The sequence below is a fragment of the Strigops habroptila genome, chromosome 4 (assembly GCF_004027225.2).
Source record: "Strigops habroptila isolate Jane chromosome 4, bStrHab1.2.pri, whole genome shotgun sequence".
In the NCBI taxonomy this organism is placed as follows: Eukaryota; Metazoa; Chordata; class Aves; order Psittaciformes; family Psittacidae; genus Strigops; species Strigops habroptila.
In genome coordinates this window covers 81,495,618-81,521,349 of record NC_046358.1, presented here as the reverse complement: position 1 = coordinate 81,521,349, position 25,732 = coordinate 81,495,618, and the positions used below count along the sequence as shown (strand labels likewise).

The following is a 25,732-nucleotide window of genomic DNA, read 5'->3' as shown; positions in this document are numbered from 1 at the left end:
GCTTTTCCAAGCTGAGAGTCTGCACTGTGCAACCAGATGCTCTCTGTGAAGATGAAGCTGATCAGTAATGACTGCTTAGAAGATGAGCTTCTCCTGCACATACTAGGAAGTGGGGCAGAGGATTTCAGAGTATCCTTCCTTTGGCTCTGAATGCTCTGAGAGTTAGGGATTTTGGTCTGGATGGAAAGAACTCCAGACCTTTCTTGTGCTAGAGCCCTCAAACTACTGTGTTTGAGTTCTTTGTCTAGTTGAAACTTGTTTTTCATGTGCGTGTGTCCTAGATTAATTTTTGCTTGCATGTAATGGTGATTTGGTTTAGGTAGTTGTGCTAGAGAAAAGCTGTAACAGCTCACCTGCTGTGAGCTGTCAAGCTCAGGCACTAGAACTAGTTTTCCTCCTCCACATCCATAGCAGACTTCATGATCTTTTTTGTGGCTGTGGTGGTGGTAAGCCCAGAGGATCAGTTGCTCTTCCACATTATGCTCATTTCTGTGCTCTTTTCTGCTTGTCCTTCTGCAAGATGCTCTGGTCTTCTTGTGTAAATGTAGCCTAGGACCCTGGGATTGGAGCCCCTCTTGTAGGAAAGCTGAAGCTGGGTGGCTTTCCCTGTTGTGACCATTTCCTCCCTCGCTTTCCTAAATTAATGGAGTGAAACATCAACAAGAGAAGCACTCATGCTGTGCAGTGTTGCCTTTGAAGAGTATTAATACCTTTTGGGTGTCAGCACTTCTCTGGCCCGTCAGACATAAGCACAACTGTACATCTTACCCCTTCCCCTCTACCCCATCCTTATTTCTGTCTTCCCACTCGCCAAGGAAAACCAGAGCTGTGAACTGAGGTAGAACACAGGATTATCCTGTATTGCTTTTGTTGCAGTAACTTGGTGTGGCTGCTCTGCATTGACCCTGTCATTCATTTAACCGAGGTTCTGGCTCCTTTGGCTGTGTCTCCCCATTTGACCTCTGGTGGGGGAAGAGCGGTCAATACTGCGCTTAGCTGGAGAGCTGGAGCAGCAGTGGTGCTTGGCAGGCTGGGCTGTGGGGCTGCAGAGGAGGGGTTGAGCAGGGAGCTCTCATGCATGCTGGCAGCTTCCCACCTCCTGGGCTCGTTGCTGTGCAGCTCTGGAAGGCAGCAGCCAATGGGATGCACAAGCATCCATGCAGTTGGGCTCGCTGAATAACTCCCAAGGTGCCTTGTTTTCAGTCTGAAGCGTGTAACTTCTCCATTGCTGCTTTTTTTCCCTTCCCTACCTCTCCTTTCCTCCCCCCTCAGCTGTCTCGTTTTGTTGTTTTGAGGAATAACATGCGTGCTGTTGAGTCTCTCGCTTAGTCTCAGATGGTACTTGCTGCATTTCACACTCGCAGAGTGACCGTCCGTGCTGTTCCTTGTGGGGAGAGATCTTGTCACCTTTTGGTGCTTCATGGCTGTATCAGGTGGGATAAACCTAAGCTCTGAAGGCTTGTGCTTTGCCTAGCCTTCTAAGCAAGCTGGAAATAGCCCTAAAATGGGGTCATCAGCCATTTCACGTGCATGGGCTCTCTTCCAGTTATGCGTGCCAGCATAAATGCTGTATAACTGCATAATGATTTGGGGCCCCCAGTGCAGGAGAGCTCTTGCCTAACTGGAGCGTGCCACCACTGAGATGGGTTAGAGCCTGAGCTGTGAAGAGAGGCTGGGAGGCTTGGGACCCTTCAGCTTGGTGAGGAGAAGGCAAAAGGACAGATCCTGTGAGCAGCCTTCGCATATGTGAAGGAGGGACTTGGAGAAGGCAGCACCAGGGACTTCTCAGAGGTGCCCAGCAGAAGGGCAAGCGTCAAGTTGCAATGGGAAATGGCACTTCATTGCAATCACTTATGAACGTTTTCCTTTGTAGTGCTGAAGGAAGGTTTGGGAACTGAGACACTCAAAATTTGCCTGGGCAAGGCCCTGAGCAAACCCATCTATTAAATTAGCCCTATTTTTAGCAGCAGGTTGCACTACAGTGACCTAGAGAGGTCTTTTGCAGCCTATTGTTTTCTATTATTTTATGGAATCTGTGAAATTGAGGTTTGCTTCAATCTCATAGCAGTAACATGCTGACTTAGTAGAGTAAATGCTATAAAACTGGCGCTTTAAATGTGGACGTTTAACACTTATGGGAATTAATCTTTCAGGACTATTGCCTATTTTCAAATTACTGGGAAAGGAGATGACTATGTTGCTTTCTTCCTTCTCCATTGGGTGCTGAGTTCAGACTGAACAGTGCTTTGTTTTCCCAATTACATCCCTCAGCCCCATTAGTATTGTGATCTGTCTTTAAAAATTATGCCTCGCATTCACATATTTTCCATATAGTCCGTTCCCAGTAGTCCAGACTAACATGTAAAGAAAGTAATTCTTATTTTATCTTCATTAAAGTCCAATGTTGTTCAAGTGGGTTACAATCTAGCTGTAATAAAAAGCTAATCACCAGCCTTCTCCACCCTGTGGGATCCCAGGAGGTTACTGGAGCAGCATACTGCCCCAGTTTCTTTTCCTCATGTGTGTGATGACTGAATTGTGTTTCTGTTTGGTGTTTTAAGCATGACTCTTGATAAGCTAGTTGGGTAGCTAGCTGGTATGTGTAGGGCTGGCATTTGACAGATGTCTTTAGAGGAGGGAAAGCAACTTAAGTAGCTTAATAGGATTTAGCTCTGTCTACACTGTCCAGCCAGAGCATGTTATAAACCACGTTAGTGGGATTCCTTCTTTAAATATAGCCATGACATCAGTGTAAGCAGAACCCCTGAGAGCTCTGGGAACCTTCCTGAAAAATCAATCTCAAGATGCAGTTCAGAAGAATTGATGAATGAACGAATAACTGTGCAGGAGCTTAAGGAATCCTACCACCACTCATCTCGCAAGAAGGATCTCTGAAGGAGGGTATTAGTTTACCTATAAAGTGCATTGATTTCTAGTGGGAATGATCTGTCTGTCTTGGGAAAGCAGAGCAGCTAATGAAAAATCCTGTTAGGACAACTGCTATTAGAGCAAAATAGCCCCATGTCCTGCATATTCCTAAAACTTGATAGTAAAGGAAGCTGCAGGTGAGGTGTATTTGTCCTTAAAGAGCTGATATAAACCTGATACTTTACATTTTTTTAGGCCAGTAGTCCATGACAACTTCCAGCTTTGCAGGCAGACAAGCCGTAAGAGCTGAACAGCTTTGCTTAGCTGAAAGGAGAGAGTTTCCATCTTCCCCTGACCCTGTGGGGAAATGGAGAAGCTGCTCAGACCTGAAACCACAAAGCGGGATGTCCTCTGTAAACACATGTTGAGGCACCATATTTGACTTGTAACTGCAAAGCTTTTTTAATCTGTATGTGCCATTACTGTTAGTTGTTTCCCTATTCTCATGAATGGCATTCAGGAGAGGTAAATTTAAAGCATGTGCTCCCCTTTATATCAGCATGACGACTGGGCAGCAGAAGTGAAGGGGTAAGGCTGTGACCACTTGCCACAATGCTGCTCTTGAGGGGGCAGCATCTTACTTTCCCCTGGTTGCTGAGAGGCCCATCTGCAGCTTAATGGGGAAAGCTGTAAAGAAATCATCTCTATTCAAACTGCATTTCCCTTCAGTATAGCTGCCGGGGGCCCTAATCCCTTCTTGGGGCTTGGCAAGGAGCCTGCATGAGGCCTTAGCTCCATAGTTTCCCTTGTGCAGGCTGCAGTGCTGAGCAGAGAAGTGGTTAATGACGCTCCCAGTCTTGTCAGTGGTGCAGAAACACAGGCTCCAGCTGTGACTGTGGTGGGTCTTGGCTGGCTTGGGTAGTTTTTTGATCTGCTTCCTCCGTTAGTCTCTCTATGGTATTTCTTTTTCCTGGGTTTGAAGGTTCTCAATAGTGAATATTGGTTGTCTTTGTCCCTGATGGGGTTTTTTGAGAGGTTTATTTTCTTTAAAGAAAGAAAAGGGAAGCAAAAACCCAACTCAAAAAACCCCAAAATAAAACCAAGGAAGACTCAGTATGGAAATGTTTGATGCACATGAATGAGCCTCTTTTGGGGGAAGGAAATTTAAGTCTGAGGAAGTTGATTTCCTCTTCTTCTTTTTTTTTTTTTTTTTTTTTTCTTTTTTAACCCCGACTGTAGTAATCTTCAAAGAGGAAGTTTGGAGAGAATTTATGGTGAGAAGTGTGGCACTTGTTTGTCTCTGACAGTTAAATGGCATGTTTACATTGTCTGTGCAAGGAGGTCAGTTCAGGTCCTTGGTCAATAGATGGCTCAGAGGCCTCTGTTCTCCCTTCCCTGACTTACAGAAGATATCCCTATGGGATATTGCCCTTTTCCAGTTCTTTATGGCCTCTCCACATGACTGACATACTGCATTAAAGCTGACTTCAAATAGGAATTATTTTAAGGAAGATGTCCTATGGACTGCTTGCTGTAGCACAATGAGACATGACTTCTTAAAGATGTAAGGCGGTTTGCCTTTGAGGTTGCTCTTCATCCCCTCCCAGAGGTCAGCCCCCAGGGCAGCTAGACCAGTGTCGTTTGCTAATGTAATTGAGAGTGCTGTTTTGCTCACCCTGTAGTAGGCTTAACGTGTATTATGAACTACACCGAGTTTTTGCTGTGTAAACAGTTTGACTTGCTTCAGTTGTGTAGACAAATGCCAGTGAAGTTCAATTGGGTAAATATCAATGGAAATGCAGTGCCCCGTTTTACTTTTGTTGTTTTTCTTGTTGTTCCAAACTTCTCACTCTTGTTTTTGAAAATTGACTTCAAATTGCAAACCGAGCACAAACCGGATATGGGTCTCCATGTTAAAGACACCAGAGGAGCACCAATCTGGCTCATTCCCATCACTGAGATATAAATGCAGAAGCCCAATGATAGCAACTTTACCTTCCTGTCCATTTAGTGCTAATAGAAGCAGTTTATGAAACCATTTGCAGTAGATTTGTTATCTTGGCCAGAAAGTATCTCTTTTCCTCCTAATTAATTTTTATTCTATTAAACCCAGGTGCCTCCAAATGCCAAAGTGTGTGCTAGAGCTGTGGCTTAAACAATTTCCTAATAGCTGCTGTTTAGAAAGAGGCCTCTTCATGCTGCTAATGGTATGAAACAAGTTGTATAAATGTTAGCAGGCACCTTAAGCTGCTTAAGTCTAACATTAGTAACAATGTGATATTGGAGTTTCCATTCCAGTTTGGACTTTCTCTTAAATTATTCTGCATCCCTTTTGTGGTTCAGCACAACAAATGCTATACTTGAGTTTGTCGTGTACAGCAGTAGATGCATGGCACAAAACTTCTAAGACATAAATGGGATTAAAATGGTGCCTGCAGAGATGTGGCCATTGAGAATTTTCTGGGCAAGGCATCATTCTGCAGATGACTCAAGGACACAACCCCATTAGCCCAGCGATAATCATGTTTTCTATATTTGTTAATCTTTTCCCATCTCTCTTGTGTTTCTTCACACTTTCTGTGTTCCTGTGGTACAGTCAGGATGCTTTCATAATCCTTCTGATTGCAAGTACTAATTCCTTGTTTCCAGGTATAGCTGATTTAAAAAAAGAAAAGTGTTTAATGTTCTTTGCAGATCAGTTATGGGCCTTGGCATAAATCCTTGCTCTATCCTGAATAGTCTCCTTAAAAATGAGCTTGGTAGGTCTGAGCAGACATTGGACTATGTTGTTTGCACACAGTACTTGGGAACCAAGGTAAAGTTGCCACTTCTGTTCATCCTGTTTTTGCACTTCTCCCAAAGTGAATGAGCTTCCCTATCTGTTTGGGACCGATCAGTGGGCCTTACTAAATCCTGGTTACAATCCCACCAAAATTCCTTGGCAGTGGAAGGTTGCAGTGATGTTGTGAGGGGAGTGAGGCCCCATGCACAGTCCCATAGTGGAAACTCATGAAAGGCAGCCTGCCCTGGCTTTCCAGAATCACTTCAGTCCAAGTGTGGTGGTTAAAAATATCTTCTCTTAAAATGAGCTTCTTTCATGAGGAAGTTTTGGAGACAAATTTGGAAACTCAGTGTGGGTTTTTTATCACTTGGGTGCACTGGTTTTGGCTGGGGTAGTTGTTTCTCTTCATAGTAGCTGGTATGAGGCTCTGTTTTGAATTTATGCTGGAAACAGTGTTGATAACCCAGGGATGTTTTCATTATCACTGAGCAGTGCTTACATAGTGCCAAACCCTTTTCTGCTCCTCACCCCACCAGCGAGTGGGCTGGGGGTTGTTGTGCAGTTGGGAGGGGACACAGCCGGGACAACAACTGACCCAAGGGATGGATATTCCAGACCATACGATGTCATGCTCAGCATATAGAGCTGGAGAAAGAAGGAGGAAAGGAGGACGTTTGGAGTGATGGTGTCTTCCCGAGTAACATGACGGAGCCCTGCTGTCCTGGAGATGGCTGAACACTTGCCTGACCATGGGAAGTGGTGAAGGAATTCCTTGTTTTGCTTCGCATCTGTGTGCAGCTTTTGCTTTACCTATTAAATTGTCTTTATCTCAATCCATGAATTTTCTCTCTTTTACTCTTCCAATTCTCTCCCCATCCCACTGGGATGTGTATGTGTGTGAACAAGTGGTGCCTGTGTGGGGCTGAGTTGCCATCTGGGGTTACATTGGGGTAGATGGGAAGTGGCCATGCTCAAACTGTTCCTCTCTCAGCTGCTTTGGTATGGCTGCAACTCATGAGCTGCATAGAGAAGATGCCAGAGAAGTGTAGTGAGAGGAAGAATGCTTGTGCTGGACATCTGTGCTTGTGTCCTATGCAACTGAACATACACATTGCTAAGAAACTGAAACAATTTCTTTGCCCAGCAAAACTTCTTAAGTAACTAAGTTGTATAAATGTGATAATTTATACACACATATACAATTTATACACATTTTATACACATGTGATGTGATCATCACATCACAGTGTCAGTGATGTGATACTGTGTCACTGAAGACAAACCAGCAAGTTCAAAATAATGCAAAATAATGATAGAAGCAAGCAGAACTCCATTATCTATAGTGATCATGCTTATGGAAACACTCCCATCCGTGATGATGGGATGGGCTAACCCTGTTGATGATGTTCCTTTGGGGAAGTTTCCACAACCAGGTCAAGTTTTTGTTTTCTGTTCCACTTAGGGTGGTTCTGCTCATTTCCGTTTGTGTTCCCCTCCCTCCCTATTGCCTTGTTTATCTTCTTCCAAATAGAAATGGCATGTGGAAGTCTGTCTCAAAGCAGACTGATGGCTGCCAGCTAAGAGGGTACTGGTGTATGCAGTGACCTCCCTGCCAGGCCTTTCCTACTCTGGGCATTGGAGCTGAGGGTTTGAGCTCAGTGTCTTCAAACACTGTGGTGGTTGATCTCTTCTCATTTGGTTGGCTGGCTTAAGAGGAGGTGATAAAGAAGAACAAGAAGCTGCTGTGAGTCTCGATATGGCATTTAGTCCTAACCAATGCCTATTTGGCCCTGGAAAGCACAGGGTTTAGGTCCTACAGAGGAACAGGAGACTTGGAGATGATGCATGTAATCATCTCTACTGAAAGACTCTCTGTGTGGAGAACTCCTGAAATTCACAGGAGCAGTATGAATACTTGGTTTTCAAACCATATCTAATAAGAAACAGCAACCACTAAAGAGCAGCTAGCCTAAAGTAAAGCACGGATGTCTTACAGCTGGAGTCTTGAAAATAAACCCTTGAGGTTGGCATCCACTCCAGAGCATGCATGGTCAGCACGTAAGATAAACAAATGCAGTGTCCCAGTGCTTTGCTTGATAATGTGTAAGGATAGGCACACAGGAGAGAGATTTTTTTCCTCTAAATGAAGTGTATTGTCTCTGAGAGCCCATATTGTAGGAGGGGGAAGGGAAAAAGGATGGAAATTGGATTAAGTCACTGGGCTTCAGGCCTAAGCATTTCCTGCCTTTTTTTAATACACCAGTGCTGCGTAGCTCATGTGCTGGCCTGTGCAAGTGTGCCCTGGTCCCTGCCTGCATGCAACAGGCAGCTTGGCAGTGCCACGTCTTGCCTTCAGGGAGTTCCAGGCCAGCAGGAGCATAGCTGAGCTCCCGCTGCAGAGGTGGGGATGGGGAATTGTCTTGGCATGGGAATTTATACAGCACTTGGGCTTAAGCCAGGTAATGCAGGCAGTGCTTGCTTATCCTGGAGTTGTAGGAGCATTAAATTCATACTTCCTTTATAGCACAGGGTTTTTCTGCTATCCAGTTTTCTGGAAAATTGCAAAGAGATTGTGTTTTAAGACTTTAATGGATGATACAGCTTTCTAACCAAGGAAGGAACGCTGCTTCTGAAGGACCTTGAGTAGAGTAGCTGCTGTCAGGCAGGAATGTGTGAGCTAATCTGTGGGAAAGGAATGTCTGGTGAAATTGTGTGGATCTGCCATGGGTGAGCTGGGCAAGCAAGCTGTGTGCGGACACGAGCAGTGCAGGACACCCATCGAACTCTTCTAGCTATCCGTTCAGTGCTCTTTGCCTCAATATTCCAAATATTTATCTGATTCTTGCCTTTAAACAAAGTTAACTAATGCTTTTAACTTTGTCCAACTGGGAATACTAGGAAGGCATAAACTTCTAACGCTGAAGGCCCGTTCCCAAGAGGATTCCTTACACAGTTTGCTGGTCTGGGATTTGGGGCAAAGACCTGCATGAACACTGATGCATCCATAGTAGGTTTTTTTAGAACCCTGCAAGGGAATCTGTAGAATCCCCAGAAAGGAAATCCGCCTTTGCAGTGAGAATGCTCATTTGACAAGCTGCCAGTTGTGAGCTAAGCCTCATTTAATAAAGATTTAGTCTGTGGAGACCTGTCAGTGGAAACAGAGTTTGGTGAGTGTCTCATTCTTTTCATCACTGTAGTGCATGGAGGCTTTCAGCCAGCATTATGGAGAAACTAGGGATAAGAACATCCAATTTTGAGGACCCCTCACCTCTGGGAACTCTGCCTTGCTGTGTAAGATGGAGATTGCTGATTTGGTAACAGCTACGGGAATAAATGGGTTGTTATTTGACTTCAGCCCAACAGGACTCCAGTGTTCACTGCTGATTAGCACAGCTTAGATCTGCATTCGTGGGCAGAAAAAACCATCCAACCGAATTGTTAAGCAAATCCTTTCCAGTCAGTGCTTTCCATCTCTCTTTGGTTTTGACGTGAGATGCTCTAATGAATTCTAGCACCTGCCCCTGTGTAACCTGTAGAAGCTGAGATATGCAGATGTACCTGTGCTATGTATTGTTTTACCAGAGCTCTCAAAACTCTGGTGATGATTGTACTGCATGTTGGTTACTGCAATAAACCAAGTATCAGCGAGGTTGTGTCTTTTCAGCCTTTGCAATGGTGGCTTCTGTGAACTGGACCAAACATAAAGTCAGTGTTCAAAGTCTGTAATTATGAAATAAGGGGTTAGAATGTTAGTATGGAGGAAATGATGATGAATCTTTCATCAACCTAGCCTTGTTCTCAGTCATTGCCTGCACAAGGGCACTTGAGAAATTAATCTGAATTAACTGGAGGAATAAATTCAAAGCAGATTAGTTAAACCACTTTAGATGCACTAAAGTGAATTAAACTACACTGAATTAAGGCCCTTCTAGTTAAACTACATTAAAATCCTGGGTGAACACTCATTTGTAATTAAAGTGGCTTTAGTTCACGGCTCTAATACCAATTAACTGTGGAAAGCCCTTGGCTGTGTATAGATAGCTTCTCAGCGCTGAGGAAGCTAGCTTGTTTATTTAACCAACTTGGTTATATACATTTGAGCTATTTAGTCATACTAGGAGTTGTTTCAACTGTAGATCTGTTTTATTCTAATGTCTGCTGTATTGTCTTAAGGTGATTAATAAACCAACCAAACAAAACATGACATAATCCTTGGCATTTTCTCTTTTCCAGAAAAGCAAGCCCAAAAAAGCTAAAGGCAAAGTGTTGGCCTATATTACTTGCTCCAGTGTGGACTTGCTCTAAATATCTATATCTGTATAATCTACTGCGCTTCCTTAACAATGTGCTTTCTCTGGGAGATGTCTGTATAAGGAGATGAGACGTCGGAGCCTGTCCTCTGTTTCCATGGTGCTCTTCCATGCTGCTGAGGGATCCCTCATGAAGGAGAATACATCTCAGTACCGTGGGAAAAGCCTCTTCCACAGCACGTTTCCTGCCCAGCCTTGATCCTCTGCTGTGTTGAGTACAGTAATTGGCTTGGGAAGGCCTGTCCCCCGGGCAGAGGAGATATGGATGGTTTAGTGCTGAGATCAGTAGTGGTTTCCACATCCTCCCCCCATATTACATTTGCCAATACGTGGTTGGCTTCGTTCCCTACCAAAACCTGCATCCCTCTGCAGAGGCTGTGGGATGAACGACATCCTGAGACACTTTAGGATCCCAACAAACACCATGTACAGCATTTTTCAGAAGTGAAAATAGAGTCTCTGAACACACAGTATGTTCAGAACAAGTTGGTGAGGAGGTCAGAGTGTGTTCCTCGAGTTGCCAGTGTTACAAAAAAGAATCAGTTTGGTAGGACTTAGTTACTTATCTATGAGTACATAAGCTTAGAGATGTCCTGAAGTCTGCAAAAACAAATGGTGTAGGAAGTAGTGTGGGCATGACGCTATCCCACAGCAGTTTCTTTTCTTGCTAAGAAGACTTCCGTCCTTCATGGAATAAATAGAGATGAGTGCTCCTTTGGCAGCAGCCCAGTTTGCTTCATTTATTCTTCTGGGTGAACGTATTTCTCTTCCCACACTCCTTTAACCTCTTCTGTCTGTTTTATTATCACGATCTCAAGTCTCTGCATGGAAATCCAGAAGGAACACTAGTTGCAGATTCAGTGGAAAGCTTTCTTTTGGCAAAAGCTAACTTTAAGGTAAACCTATAAATGGTTCTGTATCTGGCAATGATTAAGACAGCTGTGGTGTTGAGATACTCAAAAGCTGTAGCTATTTTGTCCTGTGGGTTGAAATGATGAAGTTTTAAGATGAAATACCTTTAAAACTATTGATGGAAGGTTAAAAGCAAAACTGCATGCTTTTCAGGAACAACCTGAAGGCTTCAGCTTTGCTTGCAAGTTTCTTAATGAGGTTTTAGTGTTCTAACTAGTAGTGAAATACCAGTGCTGTCCAGAAATAGCTATCATCTCTTCCGCATGAAGGGCTGCTCACTACACCATACTGCTATTAGGACAGTTAAGGTCTGAAGAATGTGTTCATTGGAGGTTTGATAGGTTGAGATTTGGTAAAAACTGTGCTTAATTAACACAGGAATTATTTTGTGCCAATGTGTATTCAGAATTAACTTCCTAAACCTGTTCTGCTGCCAGGACTTCTTGTGCCAAGTAATCTTCATAGCAGAGGGGACATGGTGGTGCGAGGAGGGGTCTCTAAGCCCTGTACTTGTCTGTACAGTCAAGTGATGAACAAACAGCACTTAAGGCGGAGTTAAACCTTGACACTTAATGTGAAAGCAACCCAGCATTCACCTCCTGCATTACAGTGTGTCATGGCTCTTGTTTTTAGATCACTTCTATTTGTGACTAGGTATGTAGGATGGAGTATATACCCCTTAAGTGCATTTTCAGCAGGCAAAATTAGCCTTCCATGACCACAGTCCACAGATACATTCAGGTAACTAATGAACTTGTAGCCAAAAGTGACTATTTTGTATGGAGATTTTTCATCCAGTAGGCAAGGCTGTATATTGGTATAATTGATCCACAGTAACATAAGGCATGGTCTCAGAGACCTAATTAAAGGCTGAACTACGTACACATCCTTAGGTATAACATCAGCACCTCTGGGTACCCTCATACCAGCCCCCAGGTATTTTTGCATGGGATGTTTTTGCTGTGTTTCTTATTGTGATGGTGCACAGGGGCATAGATGTGTTCTGCCTCTTCTTTTTTTTGGCTTCTTACTCCCATTGTAAGCATAAATACCATGAATCCTGGCAAGCATGCTGGAGTTGAGAAAGGCTATGAACACTGCAACTGGCTGTCAAGCACCGTTCCTGCGCAAGACACGGTGTATTCAGGTTTCATGGTGCCTTTCCAAGCTAGCGACGCTGCTCATGTACTGCTATTAACTTCTGTTCTGAAAGTGCTTCCTAGTACTGTAGCTTTGTCTTCTGCCAGTCTGGCTGTTACCACTTGGATTTACACTCATTTTCAGGGACTGCTCTGTCTCCACTTCTGCCATTAGTGTCAGCACAGTGGTAAAATGTTGCTGCTTCAAGTTGTCTCCTTTTTTGTGTAAGGGCAGTTCATGCATCATTTGCTATAAAGGTTCTGATAGCTCAGCAAATGTTTGAAGACGAATTGATGCTCTTTTGTGGCAAAAGGCCCAGTGCATAATTTCACATTTACTCAGGGTAACATGGCCTTGGATAGCCGAGTCCTGGATTTACTGTTGCAGGATAGAGTGGCTGAGGGTTTATCCGGCCTCAACCCCCCCTTTTTTAAATACTGTCATTTAATCCCAACAAGCAGGCACAGGCATATCTTTGGTTGCAACCAGGCTTTCACTGCCAGCCAGTGTCTAGGTCCTAAACTGACTCATCAGTCAGAAAGATTAATAACTGCTCTGCTGGATGATTTCACTTGTTGTCATGGCACATATCCATTAATGGAAAACAAATACTCTGGAAAATGAAACACAGATCGTGGTGTAGTGGCCAGCCAAGTCCTTTTGGCTAGATGCATAAATTAAAGCATATATTAAGTGTCCTTTCAAAGTGGGAACCTCAGGTTGCTTGCTGCATGGCAGTCTTCAATTATTCTTTCTTTATTCTTTATAGCATTTCCTTTTTTGCCTTTTAATGGGGGCTGTTCCTCTACATCTGGAGCTGCAGTGTGAATTTTTTGCTGATAAAGAGTTGCTGGAAGGATGTTTTCAGCTGAATTCATCTTTCCAGTGGTAATGCAGGAAGGTTGAGGGTGTGAAGAAAGAAGTGCAGGCAAGCAGCGCAGGAAAGCTTTGCATTACAGCATCCTGATGTGTTTAAAAAATAAAGAATATCCCCGAGGAGCTTTGGTATGCCAAGTGTGTTGGTTAAATTAGTATTGAATGCTCGTATATGGCAAGCCTTCAGAAGTGGGAGAAAGTGGGGCTCCGAACGCAGCTTCCCTCTCGAAGGCCCCTTTCTGCTGAGGAACTCAAACAGCGTGCACACCATCTGGCATAATCATGGGAAAGGGGGATAGGGCTTTTTCCCTTCCACCCCCACTCCTCTCTGTTAAAGATACCAAAGTTCAATTCCTACAACAGGACCAAGTTTCTGCTGTTCAGTTTGGGAAAGCAGCCCCTGCAAGCTCCCCCCATCCCAGTGCACTTGATGGGCTTTGGTGGGTTCCTTCAGGCTGGGAAAACAAACAGTGTATGGCTACGTGGAGTATCTGTGAGGCAGCAGTTAGGTTTAACTAGTGTGAATCTCATTATGTATAGCTGATGGGCCCTACATTCTCTACACTCTGACATTTGCTTGGCTGGAAAGTATGTTGTGTGGCTCGTACAGTTTGCCAGGATAATATCTCATCAGGGAGTACCTATGGAGCAAACTAGGGGGAAAGAAGGGGAGGAAAAGCCTACAAAGAGCAAGTTACTACCAGACCCTGTTAGAAACAGTCACCAGTTTTGTTAAGAATCTTACTTTAATCACAGCATTCTTTGTTTTGTTTGTTTGACCAGGAGGAAGTTGTTGTTTCAATCGGGAGGAAGCGTATAAATGTTCTTTGAGGAATTTCTGCATGGGGAGGAAAAGAGATACTGATTTAAAAGAACAAAGCTTTGTTTTAGGTTTGCTGATACAAATCTGTCTGCCTTCTCAATACTGGGGCAGCAGTGGGTGACTTAGGACTTTTCCAGATATTCAAGTCATTTCTAATAAGCTGGCACTTGTCACCACTCCAAGGGTTTATCCAAAAAAGCATATGGATAAAATAACATCCTTTTACTTGATCAATTCACGTGGGAAAGTGTGGCTGGATTGGGGGCTAGAGTGGATTTTATTTTTTTTTTAATTTTATTTAACAAAACTGTTTTGCATTTTTGGGTTTCACCCAGGATTTTCCAAATGCAAAGAAATTTGAATAGAGTTAAAATTAGAATGGAATTAAACACTTATTGCTTCCCTTTCCTCCCAGGAACATCTGACAAGAAATAGGTATAACACAGTAATTCAGCTTGCGATGGCCTCAAGCCAGTGTGTCTAGCATCTACATTTGTTGTACCTATAGATGTGGATGGTATATGGAGGGGTTTAGCATTTATTCTGGATCTGCCTTGAACAGAAGCATGGCATGGGGATTCATTTTTTTTAAATCAATCTCACGCATGTATAATAAATTCCACCCCCTTTCAAACCCACTCATGCACTTGGATTTCTAATGAATAAGCCTGCATATTTATTCATGAAGATTAAAGAACTGTGCAGATAGAGGCAGCTGGCTGAACTTTTTTTTTTCCCTTTAAATCTGCTGACCTCTGCTCAGGAGTAAAGAGGAAACCCTCTCTGATTCACTTAGCCTGTTAGCTGAGCCATTTTGTCTGTCCCAGTCTGCAATTTACTGCTTAGGGCACAGAACAACTAGGTTGAAATGACCTTTAAGATCATCAAGTCCAACCATTCTCCAGGTTTCATCGAGTGGGATGCAGAGAGGGAATAAAGTAGGGCGAAATATCTCCTGTTTATATGTAAAAAATACCCAAAACCCAACTTGTTTTCAAGGTATGCCTTCAGTGCTGTCTTCTTGCAGAGCCCTTAAGCATCTGGTCCCTGATTTACACTCCCGCTATGGCTGTGCCGTGGTCAGATGTGATACCCCTTTCTGTTTTCCACAGGCCCTGTTGCTGTTGGGTGGCATCGCGCTCTCCTGCCTTGCTCTGGACCTGCTCTTTCTCTTGTTCTACTCATTTTGGCTGTGCTGCCGCCATCGGAAGAGTGAAGAACATCTAAATGCTGACTGCTGCTGTACAGCATGGTGTGTCATCATTGCAACGCTGGTGTGCAGGTATGGTCAAGGCCTGAAAGGGATCCTCCCTGTTAACTGGGGTGGTGTGTCCTGTGTGTGCATGTTCATGCTTGGTATGCTGTGTCTAGTTAGTGAATGTCGGCAGTAATCCCTCTTTCCATTTGGTATATGTATGTTTTAAATATCTGTAATGTATTTTCTTCCTTTCTACCACTTGCTGAACTGCCTAATGGTTTCAGGAGTGTGAAAAGGAATAGCTAATGTCTTGCTCTTTGATCCTTTGCAAGTGGTAAATCAAGGACACTGTATCCTTGGGAGCTTATCGCTTAAATGGGATGGATACAGTTGAAATATTTATCATGTCTAGTTGGAGACTTCTTAGAATCCAGTGTCCAAAAAGAATGACTGTGGTGGAGTACATTAGGACGAAAGAGGCACAGAGGATTCTTTTGTGTTTGGAAGTACTGGTATTTGACTGGAGTGGATGTTCAGATTTTGCAGCCTGTCTAAGACACTGCTGCATTTCATTATCTGTACTAATGTGCCATCTCCAAGGGTTGCTAGTAATGGTGCTAGTGTCAGTAACATTTCATGTTATGAGTGAGCAATAGAAGGTTGTGGAGGTGAAGTGAAAAGAAAGGTTTCTGAAAAAAGAGAAATTAAGTAATTAGAGGAGAACATGTGCAGAAGAAGTTAAAAGGAGAGAATTTACATTTTGTTTGTTTCCTGGGTTTGGTGTTTTGGGTTTTTCTTGTCTACATGGATGAGGATCCCGTTTCCTAGAAAGTTAATGGTGGGGCGTCTGAAAGCCAGGAAATTCTTGCAAACTTCTGGAAGGAGCCTTGGACTTAGTTTGTTTTGACTTGAGCAGAATGAACACTCTGAACTCTATGGACATGTCTGCTGAGGTTGAGCACTGCATTTCTTACAATTCCATGCATCATCTACTCTTGCCCAAGGCTCCAGGTGGTCTTAGCTGCCCCTCTGCAGTGCTGGCAGGTCTGGGAGCAGCCCCCTGTTCGGAAAGGAGATAACAATGAGGGGATTGTATTTTGCAGTGTCTCGTGGTTTACTTTTTGTATTAACTTGCTGATAAGTGGCGTATCTGGTATGTGATCTTTCTGAAGGTGAGAATGTTCTGTGAAGGCCAGGCTTAGCTGTTCAAGAGCTAGATTGTGCTACTAATGCATTTGTATATTTGTTCTTTCAAGGCACATACTTAAGAGAATAGAAAACCCCTGAAGTCTGGAACAAACACTGCAGAGCAGACATTCTCTTGTTTGGCAGCTAGGGATGGATTTGCCTGTAGAGGCAGGGGCTCAGTCTTGAGGAGGAGACCTACTGCACTAGCCAATATTGCCATCTTTGCAGGGAGCTCTTCCATACTTTGCTGAATGCAAATAGGAATGGAAGACAAACCAGAGAACAAAAGAAGAAATCTCAGCCTCATTCACCTTTCTTTTTAGTGATCTCGGCAGCTTCAGCTGCATCCATTCAAATCCACTGAAAGTGCTGTGGTCCTAACCCTTTCTTACAGAAGCTCTAGCTGATGCTATTTATAGTTGTGCTGCTGCTACAGGCTCTTGTTAGCTATTGTAAAGCAGCATATGTGTCCAGGGCAGCTGCTGCAGAGCGTGGTAGTTTATTGTTTTTAATTGTGGAAAGGGTGAGAAGAAGGTGTGCAGAACAGCATGTGTGAGACAACTTAAAGTTGGAAGGTCAGCATATAAATTGTGGTAAACTTAATGTGACTCCCAGTCAAGTCTGCAAGCTGAAAAACTGCTTAGGCTTCCTCAAAATCCAAACCATTGGTTCTCATCCTTGTTGTACCATTTGTTTTCACAAGTATTAAATTAGGAGTATCCTTAAAACTAAGATTCTATCCTTAAAACTAAGAAGTGCATCTACAGTGATATTGAATGAATGTATCTTGACTTCTTTTAATCAAGTTTTAAATATCCATTCTGATGTTGTTGCACTTGAGCAATAGCAGCTTGGTACCATCCATGGTGAGTGAAGGTGCCGTCCAAGTGCTGCTGCTCTCCTTCAAAGCTGAGGTCAGTTTTCTGCCCCTCTTCCAGCAGCTGGACACAACAGTGCACTCAAATTGGCGCCTCTTGGTAGTCTCTGCTCATCGTCTGGCTGGGAATGCAGATGCGGCTTCTGACAAGCAAGGAATCTAATCTGTGCTAGCGGGAAGTCCCAGTTAGATACTAACAGCTAAAGATTAGTCCACTGGATACATCCTATCCGAGCTGTGTGTTACACATAGCAGAAGTGCCAGACAGGCAGATGCTGTGATGCCCCAGAGTGATGGGGAATAAGGCTATTCTGAATGTCTGCCTGACAGTAGGCTGACCTGGGAGACAGTTTGTAGCACCGTATGCAAGGGAAGAGAAGTAGCATGGATGCTGAAGCAATGAGAGGTTCCAAACAGCAGCTGATCTGTCTTCCTATCCTAGAACTAGTTAACTCAGGTTAACTTTTGTTAACCTATCTTGTCTTCATATCCTAGAACTAGTTAACTCTGGTTAACTCCAGCTGTGCCTAGTATATGCTTATCCAGGTAGGACATAATCCCAGAGGGTTGTTTGTACTGTGAATCCTGCTGAGTGCTGTGGATCACTGTTTCCTAATGACTTGATATTTCCTGCTGAGCAAAAGGGAGAATGCTGAGCCAGCAGAAGGGATAACTGGTTAACAGGAGCTCTCCAACAAAATGCCTCTCTAATGAGTCTTCCCAGTTGCTCTAGCCACAAAGCTGCAGGAATGATTTGCCTAGATTATTCCTTGAATACTTAGTTAACTTCTAGTCTTTACCAATTTTGATTGGTTTCTGTGTATGGGGAGTTGTCTTATAAATCATCTCATTCACCAGGTTAGGTGACCCTAACTCTTCCAGGAGGGAGCTCAGCTCTGCAGGTGGGTAAGAAACTTTGTAAAGAAGATGCGTGAAAGGAATGGGTACAAATAGATGGTGAAAACTTGCTTTCTAAAGTGGCAGTAATAGCGCTTTCCCTTGGTGTGAAAGTGCAAGGTGGTAATTAGACAGACAAATTAACATTCCTCCTGGGAAGATCAAGTCTAAAAAGGGCTCTCCTTGTGAAGTTCCTGTAATTAAAGATGACTTGGTGTAGTTAGATTATTCATTTCTAAGGATGTGATGTGAATGGCTAGTGTTCATCTTTTCAGACTGGTGACTGGGTACCCGGAGGAGTTTTCACTGTTTGTGCGTGGGTATTAAACCAGGAGGATCTCACCACCAGAAGGCATGTATATACTCACTGTATCAGATTAACATTCTGCTGTTCGTGTATACTTTGTGTAATCCAGAAAACATTTTTTTGCTGTTCATGTTGCAAGCTAATTTGGAATTGCTCTTGATTTTTCTTGTTCTTTATCAAGGGATGTCCTAAGCCCATGTGGCTCTTGCATACAAACAACAGAAGGCTATTCCTCAGACTTGAATTTCTTGAGTCTCGCTGAAAAGTGATGCTGATGTGAAGTACACAGTCTGCAGTACGTTAGATCATACTGTGGTATCTATAGGAATACATGGAAATCATGGCATGCTGCTCTTCTGTCTCACATCATATAACTCTTTGAAGAGCTGGTACAGTTTACTATCTCCCTACTGTATTTCTGTGGGTGTGCTCCAGTGATGATAGTGTTAAGCTCAGGAGCTTTCTTGACTTAACATAAGTGGGTTTCCTAAAACATACCAGAAGGACTAAGTAGCCAAGTGGCTTCTTTAAATGCAGTATTGAACAGCAGAACAACTTAAATGGCTTGTAAGAGCTTGATAGATTGATTTCTGAGATTTTTTTGTTTAAAACTATGAGTGAGAATGAAGGCAGGAGAGAGGTGGGGGTAATGGAAGCGACCAAAGAATGACAAAGGTAGATTTGGGAGGAGGAATTGAGAAAAGGACAGTGCGATTTCAGGAGAGGTGTGTGTGTGCTAGGGAGAGGAGTGTGACAGAAGCCAGAATAACAGAAGTGGAGATGACTTTCCTATAGAAGCGTTGAAAATGCGTTGGAGTATCTTCCAGAGGGTGCTAGGGTGGAAAAAAGCTGTGTCATTCAGGAATGCTGTTCTTGTATCCACGGTGCGTGACAGAAATGCAGGCTTCCCCATTGGGTGAGGATTTTGTCATCCTGTACTGGGAGATGGATCTGCTGCTGTATCTGAGGTTACCGAGCCCCCAGGCTTTGTGCAAGAAGCCATGTGATTTGTCCTGACCTCAAGGACTTGCACTGTTGGGTTAAGATGAGTTGATCTATTTTTGCTTTAAAAGAATGCCCTTAAATAGAAGGAGCACCCCTGTTTCCCTTTAATCAAATAGAAGGTAGTTAAAAACTAGTGTAAATCCTTAAATCTGCTTTAAACAATAGCAACTCACACCAGTGTGTGTAGGCAGGGATTTGAAACAACTATCGGATTTAGATGAAGCCAAATGCAAACAGAAAACTAAGCAGCAACAGTTCTCTTCCCCCACTGGCAGCTCTCCCACTGCCTGCCCTTCAGCTCTGCCCCCTCCTCAGTCACAGCGTGGGTCCAGGCAGCTGCCCCCAGCCTGGGATTCAAGGATGGTTTCCTTCCCTCTCTAGCATGATGGTAAGGGGAACTGCCACAAAACTGTGCAGCTTGCTCCTAGGAGAAGGAATGGCAGTGTAAGTGGCTCTTGCTAGCACAGGGCATGAATGCAGAGCTGGCTTTTGCTGGGCTGTAATGGAATAATTAATGCTTTAGGTGTAGTTTTTAGTGAATGTGAGATGCATGTCCAAAGGAATTTATGTCTTGAATAAAATGGCTTTTATCCCAATTCCTATTGCTCTAGTGTTTTCTTTCAGGAGTAGTGACTGCCTAGAGGGTTAAGGGAGGTCAAAGCTGTGGTTTGTACAGAGCTGGATAGGAATCCTAGGGATGGCTGCTTTGCTAGTTCTGCCTTGAACAGGGTAACAAGGCTCAAGTCACTTGCCTGTAGATGCTAGTACTTCATAAATGGTCCCTTTGAGTAAACTGGCTGATGTACCTATCTGTGCTGCATCTTTAAGAGCAAGATGACTGCTGCTACCTCAGAGTGCTGTTTCTGAGTCTTTTCCACCATAACAATGCTACTGTGCTGGGAATACTGAGACCTGAACAGCAGGTTTTGGGCACTTACCAAGCCTTTGCTGAAAGAATAAGCCTCTAGTAGCTGTAACAGGCTGAATAAAAACTGCTCGCTAATTAAAGGGGTCAGATCTGCATATTGAATGTCAAGAATGTTCTGGAATTTCTGTGTCTATAGTAGAAACAACTGTTCAAGTTTTCTGCTGCTCAGGAGAGCGAAAGGGTCTTTCTGAATGTTTGCTCTCATAAGACAAGGGGAAATTCAAGCCATAGGATGCTGAGTTGCCTTATCCTGAGCATAGCTCTGACTCTGTAATCTCTCTAAGGGGGAGAAGTGTGTGTGTCTTTTTTATCCCCTCTGCTCCCATGCATCCTAGGCATGTGTTATCAGCTCTGATAATAGCTGCAGCCAGCAAGGAATGCAGAGGGTTTTTCTCTTTAATTACCAGCATCATTTGCATTAGGAAATGTTTGAGGAATGGTGTTCATGAGGAAAGAGGCTGATTTCTTGTGTTAACACTAATACTAAGAGTTACGTACCTGCTGCCTCTCTAGCCTACATCTAGATATGATGTAGGCTGCCTACTGTCCCTGGAAGACTCTTCAGCTGAGGCTTTTATGGGCCAAGCTCTCGATAATTTAAGGAGAAAGCATGAGGCTCATGCAGATTTTCACAGTGGATCCTCTTCAAGTGTGTGATCTTTGCTTCTATTTCTTGTATTTATGAGGATAAAGTAGAAATGCAACCAGCTGAACTATATTGTTCTGCTCGCTCTTTCTGAAGTGGATGAACCCAGCCAAGGAGGGATGGATTCTGTCTTCGTTCAGGAGAGGAGCAGGAGCAGAAACAGTCTTTTGGACTATGGATTGATGTGTGTGCCAGAACAAATCTGCAAGGGTCTGTTATCAAGACAAAGCCCGCTCTGGCTTGCCTGCTTGGCTTCATTTACCAGCTGGGTGGTGGTGGTGGTGAAGAATGCTTAATATCCTTTACTGGCCCTTCCTGTTAAACAAAGGCACTATGCTTACTTGTTCTGAAAGCTGGTTTTTGGCTTGTTTCCTTCCTCTTTTATTCCCCCTTCAAACCAGCTCTGTGAGCGTAGTGCTGTAGCTCAAGCACAAGAAGAAACTGTGAAGAAACCGTTATGTCCAGAATAACTTCAGATTTACACCAAAACCACCAACACCTTCCTTTCCACTACCACAGACACAACCTTGGTATTGTGAGAACCTTCCCAGAAAAGATCCTGGGAGCTCTGAAGCTAAATGTGACATGAGAATAGAAAATTTGTATCTTGGTAATGTTTTTTTTTTGCCTTGAGTTTAGTTGTGTGACCCCTTCACAAGTTCCTTCCTCCTCTATTATTAGGCAAAATGGGCTTGGGAAAAGGAACTGTGAGTTCCTGCAGTGATGTCTTAAGAGAAGAGGTATCACTGACTTGCATGAGATAATCTCCTGGTTGCAACTCATTTACAGGATCTTCCTTCTTTAAGTGAGGCTTAAGCTAATATGGTTTGCTTCATAATTGGGGCAGGCTGATATGCGTGGACAGTTATGGCAAATCATTTGATAGGTGGTAATTTGCTAAGCAGCTGGAGCTGAATTGTGTCCACAAGCTTGAAATTCATTTGCTTTAACAATAAATAAGCCTTTTGTCCCAGTAAGTTATTAAGCCTTCTTTCCCAGTACTCTAAATCAGTGTGACACAAATGCTTCTGATGGGAAGATAAATCAAGATAGATGATGTTCATAGATATTTCGCAGCGTAGAGAAGAAGGCATGGAGAATGAACTAGAGGAACCACCATCATGGGCTAGTAGTCAATGCAAGCTCTTTGTGTCCTGCTGTTAAGAAATCAAATGAAACAGTCTGTATTTTACATCCAGAGGACGCATGTGTCCCCTGACATAGCAATGGTAGCTCTTGAAGGAGCCACTGGAGAGCTTGGCTGGTTGGATTTCCGGTTCCCCGTGACTAGTCCTGCAACAGATCTTCATTATTGTACCATAAATGAAACCTACATGTTGAGAAGGGATGGTGTTCCACTGTTCATTGTATGGACCCTGGATAGAGAATTGGTGGCTGTGTGGAAAACAGGCAAATGTTTACAGGTGATTTTTTTAGTGGCTGCTGAGGAGCATGACCCAGCTTCTCTTTGGGAGGCATGCAGGTGTCCCTGCCTATGGCAGGGGGATTGGACCTAGGTGATCTTTTAAGGTCCCTTCTAACCCAAACCATTCTGTGATTCTTTGATATGATTCTATGAGTCTTCCCTTTCTGTGGCAAGTGTTGATGTGATTACCAAGGGTGCTGTAGCAATAAGCCATGCATTATATAGCTTGCATTTTAGCTCTAACTCTACCCTTTCTTTCTCTGCAGTGCTGGAATTGCTGTAGGCTTCTATGGGAATGGAGAGACCAGTGACGGCATTCACAGGCTGACGTACTCGCTACGCCACGCAAACCGCACTGTGGCTGGTGTCCAGGACAGGGTAAGCGCTAGGAGAGATGTGCTAGCAAAGAAGGAGTGTGGGAATGAGCAGACTTGCTCAGCACCTCTTTTCTTGAATCTGGCTGTGCCTCTATCTCTTCCTATTTTTTGTTAGTCTCTGGGTTTAGAGATGTGCTAAAATTTCCATTAGCTGAGTGGTGATTGCTTCAGCTCTTCTAAAAATATCAAAGCAAACACAGCTTGTTAAATGAAGTCTTCCCTTTGCTAGATTTATAAACAGCTTCTGATCAGCTCCCTTCCACACCCGGAAGAGGAGGCCGGCCAAAGCAGACAAATGTCTTAGTAAAATGTATCTTTTTAGCACAATCAGTTGTTCTTATGCTGCCTCTAATTTCATGGTATCATTCTGTGACCCTGATGGCTGCAAAATGTGTACACGTGTTAAAGGCTCAGCTGAGATGCCATTATTGGACTACTTGCAAACAATTTACTTTATAGATGCTTATAAGTTGCTTTTGAAGGGTAAGCAGTCTGAGCCTTTAAGACAGAGGACTGGTAATCTGGAAGCTGTCCGTGACTTGCTAGTAAGAATGAATCCTCTGTTACTTCCTTGACTTCCTGTCCTTTAATTACTTTTCTCTTTTTTTCCATCTTTTTTTCCCTCTTATTTTCCCATTAACACAGGTACTAGATACTGCAGTGGCCCTGAACCAAACAGTGGAACCAAACTTGCTCGTCCTGGAGGAGATGTTCACGAAGCAGACCGACTACCTGCATGTTATCCAGAAACTGCAAGGTCTCTTGGATGATCTGGTCAGGCAAACAACTGAGATCCCCTTTTGGAAGAATGAAGATCTGTCTCTGGAGGAGCTGGCAATTCAGATTGACCTCTATGACTGGTACAGGTGTGTAGCATGCTGTAATGTAGATGTAGTAGCATCTGTTTTGCAACAATGATGTGTGTCTTCTGCGTGGCTGAGCCAAAGGCTCTCTATATTACTGCAGGTGCTGTTGGCTCACGCAGCTCATTTGTTTCTTACAGCAAAATTGCATTCAGTTTAAATCAAAATGTGGGACACCTTTTTTCTTAACAGTGTTTATTACCAGCTGAAGGAAAACTTACTCTGAATGTGTAGCTTGTTCTAACACTGCGGAAAAAACAGCCACAGAGAGAGCTACTGTTGTGTCCTAATCAGCGTGTTGTAGTTGTACAGCACAGTAACTAAATAGAGTAGAAAACTGGACTGGTTCCGTAAGTTAACAGCACATTCTAATGTTCCTTTTTATTAAACATATTTAAAAAAAGATTGCATCAGCTGTATTCCACAAAATAAAACCTCAGTCCACGCATGTGGAATAAATAAGCGTTTTCTAACAAGTGTCTAGGAAATTCAAGAAGCTGCAGTGTCTCTTCTTCACCTGATGGTGTCCAGTTGCATATAACTTGACACAAGAACAAGATTGGCAGTCTCATTTCTTAGCAACTGTGTATGCTGGCCATGTTGTATAAATCTTTTTACCTGCCTTGACTCTAGGCCCAGCAAGCATCCAGAGCTCTCTGGACATTAATCATTAGTAGTGGCTTTTACTTGAAGGAAAGGGCTACGTTTTCCCATGAGTCACACTAGCTTGTTGATTTGTGCCTTTTATACACCAGTTTTCCTTTGCAGACTATGTATTCTGTTTGCTGCAGGTGGCTGGGGTACCTGGGCCTGCTCCTCTTCCATGTCCTGATATGTTTGCTGGTTCTCTTTGGGCTCATTAGAAACTCCAGGGCCATTCTTATGGGGTAAGTCCTGACCTAGGCACAGGGGATAAGGAAGGCCATCTGAATCCAAGTGCCTGCTAGTTTAAAGCTCTAGGCTGTTGTCAGTTGATATCAAGGACTTCTGAGACTGAACATCTTAAATGAGCTTCTCGATGTAAAGAGACTTTGTAGAGCATAGCTTTGTGGGTAGGATTAGGGCTAAGTCTGAGAGGCCTTCACAGGAAGGTTCTTGAGCTATAAAATGCAACAGTACTAGTGTCCATTGCCTTCTCATCCAAGATGAGGAATTTGTGTGAGCAGTCTACCTTCCAGTGGGTAGCTTTTATAGTCTACATTTGCTGGAAGATAGTAAAGTGAACATCCTTAAATATACAGGATTTAAAAATCTTTTAATTCTCTATAGTTGTGAAGGCATTTGTTAAATGCTGATTAGCACTGCATGTGTCTGCACAACCTGGTAGCATGCGTTTTGTGTCATGGTCTGCTCTTGTTTACCTTTGGCTGTCATACCTGAAGAAGTGTTAAACTGAGAACAAGCAATGGTTTGTACAGTTATGAGGAGGAGTCTTGTTGCCATGGTACTGCAATATTAATGCATGCCTATTTCTAAAAAGCACTGCAAATGTTGCCATGCTCAGGCCCCATTACAAGAACAGGTATTCCTCTCCCTATTGTGTAGTTTGGTTTAGCTTGCCATGTTTGGCAAAGAATCTGGTATCGTAAACACAGCGACAGTTCGACAACTGACGTGGCCAAGAGTTTATCCTGGTCCATGATGATGCCATTTTAATAACTGGAATGCATATTTAGATTTATTATTTGCCAGGTGACTTCATACCTGGCAGGTTACACAGACAAAAGTCCAAGTGTATGCACAGATGGTAAACCAGGGTTTAAATTAGAATCTCATTCGCTGTTAGCCAAAAGTTCATATTAAGGCATTCCCCAAAGGGAGCACATGGCATGAAGAAGCAAATGTATCAGAGCCAGGCAAGATGGTGAAATGCCAGTTTTAGATCTTTTAGCCAAACAATCAGTTACTGACCCAGTCATCTTCATTTAAAATAAAACAACAAATGTGTCTTATTGATTACCCTGCTCAGCTGAGGCACCAAGCTGTGTTGTCTGTATGTCATAAAACCACAGAACCTTGCTGATCCCTGGATAATAATTTTTCCATCCATTTGGAAAAAGTACAATAAAGTCTTTAGTGTCTCACTCCACAGTGCTGCACAGAGGTCAGTCTGGTGAAGCTCCATTACTTCTGCAAGATGAGCCACAGATCCATTCACAGAATAGGGATCACTCAGAATTAAAATAAATTGGTAGACTGATATTTATTTTTATTAGATAGATATTTATTTTTAATAGAGACCTATAGATTTATTTTTTTAAAGCTCTAGTCTTCAGTGAGACAAATACAACAGGAAAGAGAGATGTCCT

The 25,732-nt window shown here is 43.2% G+C and overlaps 1 protein-coding gene across 2 annotated transcripts in view; it reads left to right on the top strand.

Annotated features, from left to right (window-relative positions):
• Positions 1–25,732, top strand: part of TTYH3 (tweety family member 3) — a 79,127-nt gene that overhangs the window by 24,893 nt on the left and 28,502 nt on the right. For both annotated transcript variants that reach the window (XM_030484547.1, XM_030484549.1), the window contains exons 2-5: positions 14,824–14,993; positions 22,450–22,561; positions 23,206–23,426; positions 24,215–24,310. In XM_030484547.1, coding sequence (XP_030340407.1) covers positions 14,824–14,993; positions 22,450–22,561; positions 23,206–23,426; positions 24,215–24,310 — 599 coding nt within the window. The remainder of the gene's footprint in view (positions 1–14,823; positions 14,994–22,449; positions 22,562–23,205; positions 23,427–24,214; positions 24,311–25,732) is intronic.